At 42.3% G+C, this 18553-nt stretch overlaps 1 protein-coding gene across 1 annotated transcript in view; it reads right to left on the bottom strand.

The window, feature by feature from the left end:
• GLE1 (GLE1 RNA export mediator) overlaps positions 1-18366 on the bottom strand; it is a 30257-nt gene extending 11891 nt beyond the window's left edge. The window contains exons 1-12 of the mRNA XM_075185127.1: positions 18180-18366; positions 13130-13324; positions 12924-13049; positions 12699-12847; positions 12549-12609; positions 10512-10760; positions 9610-9835; positions 9393-9499; positions 9241-9310; positions 8901-9043; positions 7932-8122; positions 556-685 (exon numbers count right to left, since the gene is read on the bottom strand). Coding sequence (XP_075041228.1) covers positions 556-685; positions 7932-8122; positions 8901-9043; positions 9241-9310; positions 9393-9499; positions 9610-9835; positions 10512-10760; positions 12549-12609; positions 12699-12847; positions 12924-13049; positions 13130-13324; positions 18180-18272 — 1740 coding nt within the window. The 5' untranslated portion in view covers positions 18273-18366. The remainder of the gene's footprint in view (positions 1-555; positions 686-7931; positions 8123-8900; positions 9044-9240; positions 9311-9392; positions 9500-9609; positions 9836-10511; positions 10761-12548; positions 12610-12698; positions 12848-12923; positions 13050-13129; positions 13325-18179) is intronic.
• Between the last annotated feature and the right edge of the window lie 187 nt (positions 18367-18553).

Below are 18553 nucleotides of genomic sequence, written 5' to 3'. Positions count from 1 at the left end.
GGCCTTGTCCGTGTGAAGTTTGCATGTTCTCCCCGTGTTTGCATATTCTGCCCTCTGGGTGCTCTGCTTTCGTCCCACACTTCAAAAACATACTAGTAGTTTAATTGGCTGCTATCAAATTGCTCTGTACAGTGCTGTGAAGTTAGTGGCGCTATATAAATAAATGATGAGGATGATGATGAAATCAAACAAAGGGATCGCAAACACAGGTCTGAGATGAGAATTTAGTCTTTGTGCCCAAAATGACCAGCCGTTCAGATAGCCTTATTCTTGTCCTAGTATGAAAACTTTTACAGATGTTACATTCTCATACAAGACATCTTAATATTTGAGTAACTTATGTTTAGGATTTGGACGAAGGAGCCTGAACAGGTAACCAGTATACTGAGCAGATAGCAATCTGGAGGCTGTACTCACTGCCTCCCAGTTGGTCCATCAGCCCATAATAGTCAGGCCGATAGAAGGACCACCTCCAAAGGAATGTTACTGCAAGGTGTACCGAAAATCACATTCAGAAGAATGAGAAACCACAGTAGCGCACACGTATACACAAACCCCTTGTTTTGGTCCATCAGGCCAGCGCAGTTGTATAATGGCAGCATACAGGCGGATCATTCCAGACATACGCTTCAAGAAGTTGTCCTGTTGTTCAACTTTAGAGTCCTCTACCAGATATCCCAGCATCCTGAGAACAAACATGAAATAAGCCAACATATCACAAATTGGAGGTACTGTAATTTTATACAACTAAAACAAATATAATACGCACACGGGCAAGACTATGATAATGCATAAAACTAAATTCCCACATCTATCATTTTGTCTGTTTTATGTTCTCCCAGTTATAGAACCTTATTCGATTTGCCTTATGTATACAGTGCTATGAGCACATGTGCTGTAATCCATAGCAACCAATCAGATTCTAGCGGTTATTGTTTTGGGGCAGTCTAGAAGATGAAAGTGATCTTCTGACTGGTTGCTAGGAATTAAAGCACCTTTGGACTTGTAGCTCCATCGAATGATGGTTGGTGAGAAGGGGAGAAGGATGAACTTCACTAGATCATCTAGATACAGAAAGACCCTGCTCTGAGAATATCATCTTTTATCCTCTGGGAATGTTGCTGACAACTCAAGGGATCACGAAGCGAGACCAGGAACCCCCAAAGAGGAGAGCCAGCTGCTACTACCGCCAAGACCACAGAGCTCAACTGGAAGACCAGCCCTGTCAGAGGAACTGGTGTTCATTCTCCTTGAAACCCAGTACTCCTCTTGGAGCAATGATCCCAAGAGCAGACTTGGGGCTTGAAAACAAGTCCCATAACGGTTTCTCCCCTGAGACACAGAAAAGAGGATTTCGGTACTTATGTTAAATCTCTTTTTCTGAATCCATCTGCGGGACACTGCTACCATGGGGTTGTATGAGGGGGCATGGAGTTGGCACTTAAATAATTAACTGCTCCTGGCTCCTCCCCTCTGCAACCACTGCCAGCCTCAGTAACATACAAAAGCTCCAAAGAAGGAACCAAACAACATCCAGCAGAAGAGCTAAAATGAAACAAACACAGTGTCCCCCAGATGGATTCAGAGAAAGATTTCACTTGGGTACCAAAATCCTCTTCTCAGTCATCCAATCTGGGGGACACTGCTACTATGGGGACCTTCTAAAGTAGCCCCTAAGGAAGGGTTTGCTCAGGAACCCCTGCACACAAAACACTGCGGCCAAAGGTAGTATCCAAAGCAGCAAAAACATTACATTGGTAAAATCTGGTGAAGGTGTGAACAGAGGACCAGGTAGCAGCCCTGCACAGCCGATACGCCTAAGTAGCTCAAGACGGCCCCCCCAAACGCGTAGAGTGAGCAGTGAGCCTCTCTGGCACACGCCTGCTAGAACTCACATAAGCTTGTCGAATCGTAGATGTAATCCAACGGGCAATGGTTTGCTTGGATGCCAGCCAACCCCTCTTATGGGAGTCATACAAAACAAAGTGTCCGTTTTGCGATAAGCAGTGGTCCTATCCACACAAGTGCGTAAAACCCGCACGACATCGAACAATGTACCCTCACAAAAAGCAGGAACCACTATATATTCTGGTTCACGTCGAAACCGGACCACCTTTGGTAGAAAAGAAGGCACCATCTTCAAGACCGCCCTGTCTTCATGAAAAATCAGGTAGGGTGCCCTACAGGATAAGGCCCTGAGCTCTGACACCCTGTGTGCCGAAGCGATAGCCAACAAGAATACTACCTTCCAAGTCACAAATCTGAGCTCAGCCGAATGCAGTGCTTTGAAGGGTGGCCTCTGAAGAACACCAAGGACCAAATTGGGATCCGAGGGCGCTATCGGCGGAACGTAAGGAAGCTGAATGTGCAACACACTCTGAAAGAAGGTTTAAACTTCTGGAAGAATAGCCAGCTGGCATTGAAAAAACATGGATAAACGCAGAGACCTGAACCCTAAGGGAACTAAGAAGGAGCCCAACATCCAAACCATCCTGGAGGAACGCAACATAGGAAATGAACGAGACAAGCGGAAAGACGACAACTGGCAAGAATGAGCCTCACACCATTTATCATAAGCCAGCCATGTTCTATGATAAATGCGTGCCGAGGATGGTTTCCTGGCCTTCATCAAGGTCCGCACGACACCGGAGGAGAACCCCTTGCCCCGCCAAATGCCGGCCTCAACAGCCATGCCGTTAAAGCTAACCGAACAAATTGAGGGTGGTAAAAGGGTCCCTGACCCAGTAAATCGGGTCTCAGAGGAAGAGGCCAAACTCGGTTCGCCTGCGAGCAGAAAAATGTTGGCGTACCAAACTCTCCTGGGCCAGTTCGGCGCAGCCAACATTACCGGATGGCCCCCCAGAGCCACCGTTGAAATACTCGCTAAATCATGGGAATGTAGTAAACAATTAGAATCCGAATGGTCAATTGTTGCTTGAGTCATCATTTGCCCCAAGCAACAAACAAAACAAATTAGACACCAATTTAGACTTTCATAACTTTACTATAAAGCCAACTCTAAAAAAAAAATATTACCTAAAACAACCAGCACAAAAAGACAGATCATCACCTGAATGTTTCAATACCAAATTAGACTCCCATCCAATTTCAAACAAACTTACTTCAAAGGCCCCATGATTCAAGCATTTGAAAAGATAGTCATGGAAGACATTGAACAACTCAACACCAATAAACAACCATTCAAACTAAACTTAAGAGCCGAAGCACTGGCACCGAAGGATTTACAGTCCAAACAGGACCCGATTATCAAACCAGACGATAAGGGGGGTGGCATAGTCTTACTGGACAAACAAGACTATATTATCGAAGCCAACAATATACTGGGAGACAAGGACACATACATCACTCTGACATCGGACCCCACTATGCAATATCAGATGCTCTTACGAGACCATCTGAAGAAAGGTTAGACCAAGGTATATTGCTCAAGTCAGTTTGATTTTATTCATACTCAACACCCCACCATACCAGTGTTCTATTTACCGAAGGTACAGAAAAATACAGAAAAACCACCAGGGAGACCAATAACATCTATTTCCTCTAATCTTTCACAATACATTGATTCTTTTCTGCAGAAATATGTCAAACATCTCATTTACAATATACTACACACATTTTGAATATTCTTAAAGAAATATTGTCTTATTACCAGTGACGTAACCTCACTGTACACGGTGATAGATCACTTGAAGGATTGGATAGCATTATGTATTTTCTATCTCGGGACCCAGTTCTAGAACCACTACAAGCACAGTTCATTGTAGAAAGTATATTGTTTATACTAACACAATTCTTTTTGTTTTAACCATCACTTTCTATAGATCAGAGGAACTGCCATGGACACCAGATTTGCTCCCAGCTACGCGAATCTGTTCATGAGCAAATGGGGGGACGACTACATCTGGTCCCACCCCGCTAGGGAAGCAAATCTGGTCCTCTGGCAAAGATATATTGATGACATCATTATGATATGGAAAGGGGATGAGTCCTCCCTCATTGAATTTACCACATACCTATATCAGAATCCATATAACCTACAGTTCACCAGGAAATACAGTAAAAAAATCAATTGAATTCTTAGATCTAGATAGAAACTAAAACCTATAAAAAAACCATTGGATGTGAATAGTTAGATTCACGCCTCCAGTAACCACCATTCCGACTGACTTCTTAACATCCCTTATGGCCAATTTACTAGGCTAAGGAGCAACTGTTCACAACACATTAACTTTGAAATACAGGAACCAAAACTAAGGAATCAATTTTTGGAAAAACAATACCCACTTACCAGTGTAGAATCAGCTGTAGCTAAAGCAAGGAAGAAAGACAGATTTGAATTACTATCCTTAGCATCAAAGCAATCAGATTCTCAACCAACAAATACAATATACTTTATTACAGACTACAACAATTGTTCCTTTAAAGTCAGAAACATACTTAGGAAACATTGGAACATTCTTTTACAAGACAGAGATTTGAGATCGATTCTACCAAGCAGACCAGATATAGTCTTCAGTAAGGCCCCAAACCTTAAGACATTGGTACATAATCATTTTGTTCCCCATACGGTGCACCAAACTACTCTAACTACTTCACCTATTGGATTTTTCTATTGTTGCAGATGCCAATCATGCAAAACAAGTATAAACAAAAGCACCAAACCTAACACAACATTCCGTTCAGTTAAGACAGGGCGGAATTTCATCATTGGAGATTTCATTACATGTGATGCCAAAGATGTAGTCTACCTTTTGAAATGCTCATGTCCACAGCAGTATGTTGGCTGTACTATAAGATCTTTTGGCACTCACGTGGCTGAACATGTCAGAAATATAAAAAAAGGTTTAGAGACTCACAGTGTCTCTCAACATTTCAAACTCCAACACAACAACAATCCATCATACCTCAAGTTCATGGGGATCAAAAAGTTGGAAAGAGATTGGAGAGGAGGCAATTTCATGAAAAGGATTAACAGAGAAGAACTAAAGTGGATTTATGAGTTGAAAACACTGACCCCCGATGGTATGAACATCGATTTTGATGTACAGAGTTGTATGTAATAGCCTAAAGTAGGTATGTAAGGTTTTAGGTTTCAGTCCTCTACCGTCATACCACCCAGTGAAGGCCCAAACCCGTCTTGAATTAGGAAGCGATACTGGGTGGGCTTGACCAGTACCTAGCCCGTAAGGACTAGGGAACACCAAGTACTGTAGGAGATTGTTCCTAGTGGGTGAATCTCCCTGCTGATCACCCGGGTTAACAACAACTCTCTTTGTGTTTACTTCTTCATATTAAGACCAGGCATAGTTATTAAAAAGAACACACATTTTATTTTAATATAAGTTATTGTATTTCCGAACATATGTTCCTGTTTTTATTCTATAACCAGACAAAATATACATATTTCCATCAAATTGATATACGTCACCAAGATTTACCAAAATGAATTATATTTAGTTCCATGTAACTATAACCAATTTTGGGTGAACATTTGTTTACCATTTATATCCACAACCAGATACAACATTGTAATTAAATATTTACTCAATTGGGTAATATGTTTTTCATATATTTGAACAATTCCTATAAAATATGGAGATCATGTTAATATAATCAATATAAATCTTATAATATCATTATGGTCCTTTATTAGGCATGCCGCTATACACTTTTGGTACAAGTCTTTCATTTCCGAATTCATTCAAACTACTTGGAAATCTGGTATGATATTTTGGCCACTTGAAAGAACCATTAACTGACTGCAATTATTAGAACTTAGATATAAATCTCTCTTTCAGTATCCGGATCAATTAGAATTACTTGAAGTCTGGAATTAACATGGATATATTTACCATGGATAACTGGCTAGTTGAATAGATCGGACTTTTATATTAGATGTTAAGCATCTGTGCATTTGCAATATCTATATGCATGTTTTTTACCCTTTTTTGAATAAATAATGTTATTAATACTGCAATTACATCAATTGATATACACAGTAGGTACTTCTCTACCATTCTAGCAAGTGCTGGTAATGCCTTTGACCCTTCAAACTGGCGTCCATGGTTACCAAGACCCAGGACCATGGAACGAAAGACTGACCCACCACTAGAGGGAGAGACGGGCTGTCCTGGACAACTGAAAACACTGGGAGTCAAGATGGAAGGTAGATCCCAACCATTGGCATAAGAGGTCCCACTGGAAGACACGCAAATGAAACCGGCCATAAGGGGAGGGGGAGCTCGAATGAGGAGACCATCTGACCCAGGAGCATTATGCCCATCAATATGGAAGGCCGAGGAGACCGAATGGGTCTCTGCATAGATGTCCTGATTGCAGAAGCCTTGTTTTCTGGTAGAAAAAAAACCTTCTGTTGAGTGGTGTCCATGAGAAAGCCCAAGACCACCATCCTCTGAGACGGAACAATCTGGGACTTCGGGTAATTTATTACCCACCCGTGTTGTACCAGAATCCGAATGGTCAAACGATGTTGATCCAGACCGTTCTTTGCAGGAGCCTTGATAGGAAGATCGTCCAAATAAGGGATTATGTTCGCTCGCAGGCGAGCAGCCATGACAGACATTATCTTTGTGAACAGACGGGGCGCTGTTGACAGACCAAAGGTAAGCGCACTGAACTGAAAATGGTCCCTCCCAACCATTAACCGAAGGGGAAACTGATGCCCCTCCCAAATGGGGACATGCAGATAGGCATCTGATGTCTATCGACACAAACTCCCGGGCTTCCAGCCCATTGTTAACGGAGTGGACCGGTTCCATCCAGAACTTGTCCACCCGCAAATGCTGGTTGAGTACCTTGAGGCTTAAGATTGGCCGAAATGACCCATCCTGTTTCCAAAACAGGAATAGATTCGAATAAAATCTGCGACCCTTCTTGGAATCCCTTCGTTTCTGAGGATCGCAAGGAAGAGAGGTTGAGAAGAACTGTTTAAAAAGACCCTGAACTGAGCTGTTCTGCTCCTCTGATTTCCCCAAGTCCAAGGCCTGATGTACAGCTAACACTAGGTCCTGTACCCCTTGGTTTCTGTCCTCAAAATCACACCACTGTGTGGAGTCAGAATCCTCTACTAGCTCCCCTTCTTCCTTGGAGCAGCCCTCAGAGCCCGAGACCGAAAACAGAGAATCGGAAAATTTAGCCTGCTTGGCCCTGGGGAAGGGAGGGGGGATCTGGGGTGTCATACCCATAATAACCGTCAAAACTGGGCTAGCAACTCCCTCTGCTGCAGTAGACAGAGTGGAACCTGCGGCGGAGTGTACAGGCGCTGTCTGTGCCTCTGCCTGCCAGGTAATGAGCTGTGCAAGTAAATAGACCGATTGGGCCAGGGAAGATGCGCACGCCAGCTCCCCCGCTGACATGGAGGAGATCCCCTGCTCCCGCACCCCGGCTACACATTGCACAGTGCGCATCCCGGGCAGTCTGTCGCACCGGAAGATTAGCAGAACATTTTGAACAGACAAACTTTGACACTGCCAGATTTACCCTTATCTGTCATGATAATAAGCAGAAAAGGAATACACCAAAAATAGCAGCAAGCACTCCACACACACACACACACACACACACACACACACACACAGGGTGGGTAGGAATCAGGAACAGGGTTTCACTAGGATCTCAACCTCAAAAACAGCATCCGGCAGTTAAATAAGTATATCTTACTTATTTGCTTTACTCTCCTTTCTACTTTATAACATATGTGTTTTTGTTTGTTTTTAAGTAAAATAAACCTGAGAGTAAGCTCAAAATTAATACCAGGGCAGACTGACCCCTCTAAAGAGATGTAAACTTAAACACCTTGACTGCACGGGTCTCACAGATTAACAACTAAGAAAATGACACTTAGCAGCATGCACATTACATAGCATTGGGTCTAGACCACGGTACCTTACCTCTGATATTCTTCCATAGGGGTTCCTTCCTTAAAGCCTGGGTAGAAGGGCACAGCATAAGGACACTTCTTATACAGGTGAGCGAGGAAGAGGTCACCTACTTTGGGGTGCAGCTCCCATATCCCAGAAGCCACCACTGCAATGGGAAAGGCAGCTTCATGATGAGAAGCTACTTCCTCCTCCCCTTGTTTCTGTAGGAGAAAAGAATAATAAACCAAGTGTTTTTCATTACAAAGTTCCAATTAACCAAGCAAAAACTGCACCCAGTCCACCTTTAAATGCACAGAAGCATCTTTACAAGGACTGTCATGATTGCAACCCTTTGCATAGGTATGCCAAGTAGAAGCTCATTATGTGGACCCCAAGATAACAGGTCAGACACCACTGGAAGTGCTGGTCAGCCAGGAGCTCTGGACCCCGATAGAACAGTACTAGGGCTATGTACTCTACAGTGATTTTGTCCTTTTGTTTGCTGTGACTCAAAGCCATAGTGTGGACTTGCTAGACATAAGAGACACAGCCGGTAGCAGTCCCAAAGAAAAGGGGGCGTAGTCCTTAACCAGTCCCAAGAGAGAACAGACTGGACCCCCCCCCAAGTGATTTAACAAGACAGAGTATCAACAAAAAAAAAAGAAAAAAGAAAAGGTAACAGCATACAATTAGCAGCACCACAGATATTAACCCGGGACTTGCCTTACACATATACCTCAAAAGTGCCAAGAACGATTTTCACTCTTCCTTAGCACTGGAGGTTCAAACAACTAAAAATCCTTCTTGCCAATCCCCCACTGGCAACTAGTGAGAAGGCAGAATACTAAATGATAAATAGTCAATAAATATACAGCTTATCCTGTAGGTGCATAGTGGGGGGAGGGGAGGGGAGATCTGTATTTGGACAGGGCGGTACCACTATCAGCACAACCACTGCAATCCTCTTTGGTGTCAAAATATTTTTTTTGCCAGACTTACCACAAACTTTTCAGCCAACTTATAACATACAAAGTCCAAGCCCTGGGGATGCAGAGATACCGAAACTGGACGACCCCCTGATATCATTTGTTTTCCCAGCAACAAATTATTGATCTTGTGAAATATTTCTTTCAACTGAGAACCTATTGATATGAAGACAATATTTGATCAGCAGATCATCTGTGGGACATGAGAGTGGTTAGAACCACGTTATTATTACTTGACCTGTGACCGTGGTACTTTTTATGTGAAGCTGTAACATTCCGAGTTCCGAGAACCTTGGACGAGATCTCGTGACAGCAGAGGAACGCCAGATATTAGACACATTCCAAAAACTCACCTGCTATTGTCGATATTTGGCTGACTGGGATTGTGACCGCTTTTTGGAGGTCAGTCTTGATCTTTTTCATCTGGAAAAGATGACAAGAGTGTCAGGTGACGAGGAACAAGACCCTGGTTGGATACCAGCAGAAATATGAAGACTTCAGGTACCTGAGGGTCTTGGCTGAGTTGACTAAAGGAGTTGAGACACTCCTCAGAGTTCTTCTGCAGCTTTCGGTATTTCTCCATTGTGCTCTTTGCAGCTCTTTCCTGGAGGCCTGAAAAGAGAAGGGTTCATGTGTCACAAAGACAATTTGTGAACCCAACTAACAAACACTATACTGAAGTTTGCAATTCGTTATACAGGGGTAGAGATATGGCAATTTACCTCCTTCCGTCACCTGCTTCTGATCCTGAATTGGGGCCGGGGCCTGAGCTTTTGCTTGCTGTTGTCGTTTTTCTTCTAATTGCTTCTTAACAACGGCTTCTTCTTCTTCGGCTTTCCGCCTAATCTCTGCGGCAGCCACCTCCTTTTCCATGGCACTGACCAACATCCGCATCTCCTGCACCGAGTGCTCACCAATGACCACATCATCCTGGGTGGGGAAACCTCTCTGAGGGGAACACAGAACCCAGATCAGATTCAATATTTCTCCATAGGTCATGTTAAACCTTTTGCAAAACTAACAGGACCCCAAAAAGCCATATTCTACTGGGGATTAATGTAACACAGGAATGATCAATCGAACATTCTAAAGAATGATATCAGGTAGACAACAAACATGCAAATGCTACCAATATGAATAGCACATAATATATAAGAGCAAAAACAAGTATTTTATAAAAAAAAATTACATATGGCTGTGGGATGTATTCTCTGGAGATCAAAGATCGAGAAAACTCAACTAAATAAAATGATGCTGCTCAGTGATCAACTACATATTCCTATAGTCATTATGGAGGAAAAACAGCTAAACAAGGTAACTAAATTTCTCCACAAGGTAACTAAAATTCCCAAAATATTTAAGTTGAGTTGCAATTGTGATGGCCACTTAGGCCATTTTAGACCTACTTGGGAACAAACCGCATCACGTATGGTTCCAAAAATGGTATTTTTGTACTTATGGTAAATCCATCTTTGGCTTAGCCCAAAAGGACAGCCCCTCCCTCGTAAAGAAAAACGAGGAAAGAAGACTTACAAGATAGCCCCCAGCTCTGAGACTCTGGTGGGAGCAGCCAGTGTAAGGCAACTTGTATAACAGGTTTAGTAGACATTGAAAACCAGTTTACCTCACTACTGGAGCGTACAACATTGGATAAAATGCCACATATCTGGTTCCCACGGTGGCTGTACGCGGAGAGGTCCACACGCAACGTCTCCTGGTGCTTGTAGTCCACTTCGATCTTCTGGATGAGTTGCAGAACCTCTTGCTGCAGAACGCACAACCTACGCATCCGCTCTCGACCTTCTTCTTGACGGACACGCTCCATCTCCTGCTGGCGCTGCTGCTCGGCCTCGCGCAGCTTCAAGGTCAGAAGCTGAGAAAAGGGGGCAAAAAATAGATTACGGATAAAAGAAATATGAATGGAAAACCGGCTGTGATTTGCATGCAAGACAACCTTGGGGTATACAGAGTATATAGTCTGATAATCTGACCTGCTCTTTCAATATCATCAACGAATATGAATATGTATGACCCAGTTTAAAGGGCAGATTGACCGATTAGAGAAATGGCTGCGCTGGTATGTAAAATGTATCAAATTTATTAAAACATGTACAGAGACAAATATAATCATAGATAATTACGTGTGATGAGCTGAAATATCAGAGCACTACGTATAATACATATGCTTTAAATCTGATTATATGGACACAGAGAGAGCATCTAATTCATCAGCGATGAAAACGTCCAGTTTGGGGGGGGCGGAAAAACGCGTCAGGTACACGTGGTAGAGCCGTTGGACACATTTGTAGTTTGGGTCCTCCGTGCATGCACGCTTTCAATACGAGTCACTGCAGTGATTGGATTCACAGAGGACTCTATCCCACGGCCGTGGTTATATAGTACAACACGTTACAGGAGGACTCTTTTTCATATATGAGAGCTTACAAGTGGATTCTGGTTCCAGCAAGGTACGGAACTCTGCCTATGTGGATGATGAGATCTAGTTTTGCACTCAATTGAGAGCTTCAGTTAATAGATGTTTTTTCCACTAATGACTGTGTACACTTGCATTGCATCTTGTTCTACTGAGATCTGCAACCCTATCAAGAGGGAAAAATACTATCTGAATCACCTCTGGATTGCGTTTATATTATCTTATCTCTGATGACTGTGTATATTGAAACCGCTGATGAATTGGATGCTCTCTCTGTGTCCATATAATCAGATTTAAAGCATATGTATTATACGTAGTGCTCTGATATTTCAGCTCCTCCCACGTAATTATCTATGATTATATTATATTAGTCTCTGTACATGTTTTAATAAATTTGATACATTTTACATACCAGCGCAGCCACTTGTTGTTCGATATACTTTGTGTTCTATTTGATGAGACCAGTACTCATCATTTGTGGCTAGCTGCACTTGTGTGTATCAATTATTTTAACTATCCTGCTTGAATTGTGCAAACAAGTAATTTACTTGGTATATACCTAACCAGCGCTGGGCATTTATTTTCCTTTTTGACTGATTAGAGGTTCTACATGCATCAAATAGACATGTCCACCTATTTATATTATTTTCAAAGCAGGATAAGAAAACTGTTACAGATCAGAGGAAGTGTTTAGAGCAATTAACTAGAATAAAAGTTGAATTGTATATTTGATTTTTTATGACATTCTGCCTTCTGTCAGTCAATTAATTGGTCCTTTAACAAAATTGGTTGCTATAGGCAACATCTCCACTTTTTCAAACCCGCAGCTTGATAAATTTACCCCCCTGTGCGAGAGTATCGTAAGTCTGACAGAGGAGTGGAGCAAAGCCTGAGAAGAGGAGGTAGCAGTATCTATTATACCCCTATATACCGAGGAGCCATATTGGTAAAGAGGAGACCTCTGATCCAACTCCACCAGTAATGCTATTGATGTTTTATGTTTTCAGCAAAATGAATATATAAGTATTCAATTTTTATATTTCATCTAAGCTTAGCGCTCTCCTGCTTTTTTTTTTCTTCCAATATTCAGAAGAGAACAACCTACCAATTCTCTAGAGATATGCTGCATTCTCAAGAATATTCATTTGCCTTGTTCATGTACATAAATCATTAATGGAGGATTAACATCAGCCATGAGAGTATGGTTGGTCTGTACATGGTGCTGACCTTTGCTCTATGACGAAGTTCCTCCTTTAGTTTCTCTTGGTGTCCCAAGGCCTCCTTAGATCTAAAAAAAAACAAACACCAAAAACAAAAGGCATTAGGCACCGACCGCTGGTTACTGGAGAGTCAGACATAGTCCTGTTCCTCCCTCACCCCTTCTCCAATTGTTCTTGCAGTTGATGCTTTTCTTGTCTCTGCTTTAACTCCAACATTTCCTCAAAGCGTTTCAGCTGCTCTACGGCCTTCTCAGCAAACAACTTGCTGAACTGATCGGTCATATCGAGGCGTACACGCACTTCTTCCTGAAAAGAGATGGCAAGATTATGGCGCGAAAGACAAGACAAAATACAAGGCAAACTGGTCATCGTGGAACCATACCTTCATTTTTGTCCGCTTTTCTTCCTCGTACACCCGAATAATGCCATCCACTTCTGCCACTTTTTCTGACTTCAAATCAAGTGAAGATTCTGCCTCCTTAATGGACTCTTCGGAGATTTGACGATCCTGAGGAGATAGTCCGGTGAGAACAGAATATTTCCAGGACCACACAACCCGCATTGCAATCCCGATATAGAATAGCTTACCAGCTCATTTTCGCCATTGGACACAGGGGAAGCCAACGAGATGACGGGTGCACTAAGTTTGGAGGATAGACTGGCATCTTGGGACACGGAGCATTTGACGGATGCAACATCCAATTCTGTGTGTTGTAAAAGATTATCCAGTACCCAGGCAGAGTATTGCGATAACATAGAGGACTGGGTTACATCCAGCACATCCTAGGAAACATGTCCACAAAGAATGATCAGGAGAAAAACAAACAATATTCGGCAGGCATTATACCAGTTAGTCAAAATAATGCGCTACACCAAAGTCAAGTTGCTAGACCAACAACTTACGTTTTTTTATTTCAATTTGAAAGGATCAGCAAAGAACAAACATTACTTTTCATGAATTCTAGAATATGGAAATGTTAGAGACACGGAAACAACCTAAGTTTTATGAATAAGGAATCCTTGTGTATGAAGGTCCAGTGTCTCACATAGCATACTCACTCTGGGATAATTATAGCTTTACCCACTCAAAGGATGCCCACTCGGAGCTATAAAAACATTATCAACTTCTCAGTCAAAATGCAGCTCCATATTATTTTGTGATCCAATGACAAGCAAAAAGAGCTATTTCTGTTAGCGATGTAAAACCTGATGATTTTAGACATCTGATATTACGATGGGGAGTGGGTATATGAAGGAAAAATCATACATTTTGCTGCCAACAAGGAAAATCTGGCATAAAATGTTCTAATCCTCTATGGCAGATTCACCTGCGGTCCCAGCTACTTCCTGCTTTATTGTCACATTATTATAACTTGCAATACTTGTTTAAAATACCTGCCGCTACGTTATTACAAATAGGTGTCTTTTTGATTTATTGTATAGTTTTAACTTAATACTGAGATTAAGGGTAATGTGCTGCCATCTGAAGGTAAGAGGACCGCCCACGCGGAGCCTAAAGTGAATCAGGTTGCCAATCCCTGGTCTATGGTGTACACTGCCTTTGGTCATGTGGCGGGAATCAAGATCGCCACAGATGTATAGAACAATGTGCTCGGCCTGACCACTCAGATTGGTGTCAAGTTTGGTCACACACGTGACATATTATACAGAAGGGAAAATACGCTTCCAGTCAGCTCTGAAAACGCTGCATGAAAAACACACTTGTGTCAAGTTTACCAATGAGCCATCCTAGTTAACAATAGTACCAGTAGTGGCAGATAATACCGATCTGGTTTATTGCACTCACCTCTGGAAGAAAAAAAAAAGTTTCAATCCAAAAACAAAGAGTGAGCTGTAATGTGACATTAAACATTATTGCATCCAAAACCTAGCCATGTTACTTTTACTTATTAATTTGGATTGGATACTGTTTGCAGCACTGGGATGTACACATATTGATATTGGTAGTAAAGTGTAATTAAACAGAAACAAATTATAGGGTAAATTGGCTTTTGCCAGTAAATTAAAAGTGCCCAACCATGTGCCTCATGCCTCAGTGTCCCTGTGGCGATTATGTAGTATATTCAATGACTTATTTTCTGTTCAATATATAATGTATAACACTGAATATTTTATGCAACCTTCCAAGGTATATTTTGTTAACTGACCTGAGTCTGACCTAGGCAAGTGTCAATGGTCTTTTGACAGTAACCAGGCCCAGAGGCAGATCTCTGAGTAGTTTGAGTACGTAGAGGAGTTAGGCTTAGCCAGGCAAAATGATCAGTGGTGAGAGATTCTCTGAGGTGCCCAAACATATATCTTAGTGATAGATAATTTACTTGGCAGGGAAGGGGGGGAGGGGGACTGTCAATTTGGGAATCAGACTTAATTGAAATTGGGGGTGAAGAGCCTGTAAGAAGGGTTTAAAATCTTCTGCCTTAGATAATAAGGTGTGCATTTCATGAGGGGTCTATCAAGACTGAAATGTCCCATACTCTTCTTTGTGTTCCCTCACACACAGCAAGACTACCTCGTAAGTAGTACTTTAATTTTATTTGCAATTTTATTTTTTTAAACTTATGTGCAACCTATTGTATGTCTGTCTGTTTATTACCTTTTTGTAAATAAGCCTTGGAAATATTTTTCAGATTAAACATTTTATCTAGCGTACTCTGTGATTCTTTGTGTGAATTTACGACGCCCAGGGAGGCTCATGCTACACGTGTATGTGATTTAAGTGTGAAACGTTAATAAGTGGTTTTGATGAACGTAAGGACACCATAATAAATCCTTTGTCGCAGAAAAAGTGTATTCATTGTAATTAACTAAGGTAACACCAGTTACTGCCAGCTGTTCAGATTGCTGTATCTGGGACAGGCTGGGCGTTCGTGACAGTCCCTATTAGGATGAATGAGAAATGAAACAGCCCCTTTTCTGTGAGATTACTCAGAAATCTAGATGCCAACTTTCATTGTTTACCTGGAAACCACTCGCAAATGCAAATCTTGGCAGGCTGCTAATTCAAAGACAACTCCTTGATCAGTCCCGATCAGCACAGTGGCTCAGTGGTTAGCACTTCGGCCTCCCAGCACTAGGGTCATGAGTTCGATTCCCGACCATAGCCTTATCTGTGTGGAGTTTGTATGTTTTCTCTGTGTTTGCGTGGGTTTCCTCCGGGTGCTCCGGTTTCCTCCCACAGCCCAAAACATACTGGTAAGTTAATTGGCTGCTATTAAAAAAAATTGACCCTAGTCTCTCTCGCTGTCTGTGGGTGAGTGTGTGTCTATATTAGGGAATTTAGACTGTAAGCTCCAATGGGGCAGGGACTGATGTGAGTGAGTTCTCTGTACAGCGCTGCGGAATTAGTAGCGCTATATAAATAAATGATGATGATCACTACATTGCAATTGTCACTGTGATCTGTCGCTACAGCAATTTCAGCTGTGTGTTCGGCAAAAATTTAACCAGTGTCACTGATTTTAAAGTGACACAAACCTAAATATTCTCCCTTTTCACATGTGCTGTGTGCAGGAATAAATGTGCAAGTATAGTCGATGTTCTATCTTTGGGCGATGTTGAGTTTGTGAACAAATAACCGATGGCCGCCTAAAATGCTCCTCTGAAGTCCATTCTGCAAACTTCCGCTCCCACATGAACAGAGGCAGAGATTCTGACGATTATGACATGGATAAGGTTTGGGCTAAAGAACAGAAAACAGTGAGGACATCAACCATCAAAGAAAGATTCCAGGTCATAATACTGCTAGAAACAAAGGCTTTAATTCTGAGCTGAAGGTGAGAACTCTCCTCATGGATTTTGATGCAGAAGAAACTACTAGCAGAGAATGATTTTATCTTTAATATCTTTTATTTTGCAGCTCAGATTAGACTTGCAATTGGCTTGGTTTACTTGTTTTAGTTTAGCCAATTTCTCCTTGGACTTAGCTCACCACTTATTGCAGAATTTTCTACAAAGATCCCTGAATATATATCCAATGGGTGACCATGGAGGACCTGAGGTTGGTTGAATAGGTTTCATTCTATATGCCATCACATTGATGGGATCCATCACAAGAGACTCTTTCAAACACCAGTATTGATGGAATACAAGGCAGAGATCTGGTATGACTAGATTGTGATCTGACCGTGCACTACAAAGTTTTATATATGAGGTGATCTTAGGATTCCACAAGACATAGTATTCAGAAATAGTATCTACGGGGATTTGAAGGGAAGCTATATCCATTGGATTGCATTATGCTTCCCTTCACAGATCAACAAGTTTGTTGATATGCAAAATTGGAGACACTTGACTTTGATGCCAAATAAATAGCAAGGTGATTGCTTATGGAAATATTGAGAGCCAGTTGTCAGATATAAGTCTCTGGGAAAGGCTCACAGCTCTCATAATACTAAACAACAAAAAACAAAATAATAATCAAGGTCTCTCCTACTTGGGGAGATAAGGTCCTTTAGATTTAAGAACACATTCATTATTTTCTTTTGATTACATTATATTACAAAGGAATAGATCACAAAAGACAGGTTGTTTGGAAGACCTACTGGAATATTATCTGTTTGGCTGCAAGACCCCCTGAGAATATCTTGAAAGCCAATACTGAATAACCAGCTCTACTAATCTCAGTACACAAAATGTTGACATCTCAGGGCAGCTTCCCCGCCTGCCGTATTTTACAAAGTACCAGCTGTGACTAGATATCCGATAAGGCAATCTGGATTGAACGCGCCATTTACAAATTGGGATAATTTACATTACAGTCGGGGAAAATGTGGCTCCATAACTACTGTTAAGGTCTTCGGGGCTCCATTACGGCAGCCGGAATGGATGGGTAGTGTCCTCATTCCGACATACATTCAATCAGGTAGAACGGATAACTGGAATATATAGCTATGATATACAGAAATATATCTAAATATATATTTACACACAATACAATATATACATATGCCAGTGGTTCCCAAACCGTGCGCCGTGGCTCCCTGGGGTGCCGTGGTGATCTCACAGGGGTGCCACAGTCAGGCAGGGCCGTAACTAGGGCTGTGTGACAGGGGCAATCGCCCAGGGCGCAACGCTGAAGGAGGGGGCGCAATTTAAGAATATTTTAGGTTCATTTGGTTAAAACTGAGGGCTAGGGGGAAAAACATTTGTCTTTCTCGCCCCAGGCGCTAGAATTCTAAGTTACGGCTCTGCAGTCAGGGCCCGTGGTAAGCAAGGCAGGGGATTACTTAACTATTTTGGCTTAGGGTTGCCTTGAAAAAATTTTGGAGACCCCAAGGGTGCCTTGAACTGAGAAAGTTTGGGATCCACCGATATATGCAATATAATATGTGGAACAATTGTTCCACGTGTTAAATAGAACATATCTGTGTAGCAGAACAGAATGCATTATATAGGGAGAGAGAACACAACACTCAAGACACCAAGCTGCAGAGGGCGCTGCAAATCATTCTGGTTTTCACCCACAGACACAAAAGTCCATATGATATTAAACGAATGAGTACAGAACACTATAATGATAATTAAGAAGTAAAGGTCTCATCATAAGGAGTAGTACAGAAGTCTGTACAGTAAGTTGTGTAGTCAGGGGACAGGACTATGAGGAAGGGCAGCTCCTCACCTCCTCCGGGCTCCACTCCCTATTGTACTGCAGCTTCCCCTTGGGAGAGTCCCGCAGGGCCAGCAGCGTCTCCCAGTCCCGCTTGGACGACATATCAGCACCAAGTCCTGGCAAACCACCCACACCGGCACCGGGCAAGCTTTCACTCAAAGCATGACTTCCGCTTCCGGTTCATGTATCACCCCCCCATCACGTGACCACCCCCAAGACTAACACTAGAAATAATCTTAGTGGACACACCGAGTCGGTGATTGACACATGTGTCACATGATTGACACATGTGTCACATGATTGACACATGTAGTGATTGTCGCGCCCTGCCCGCTCCCGTGTCGCAGCCGCCAGTCGGGCCGCCAATCGACAGGCGTCCTGGG

Source organism: Mixophyes fleayi, chromosome 9, assembly GCF_038048845.1.
Source record: "Mixophyes fleayi isolate aMixFle1 chromosome 9, aMixFle1.hap1, whole genome shotgun sequence".
NCBI lineage: Eukaryota > Metazoa > Chordata > Amphibia > Anura > Limnodynastidae > Mixophyes > Mixophyes fleayi.
This window is presented reverse-complemented; position numbering and strand designations above follow the sequence as displayed.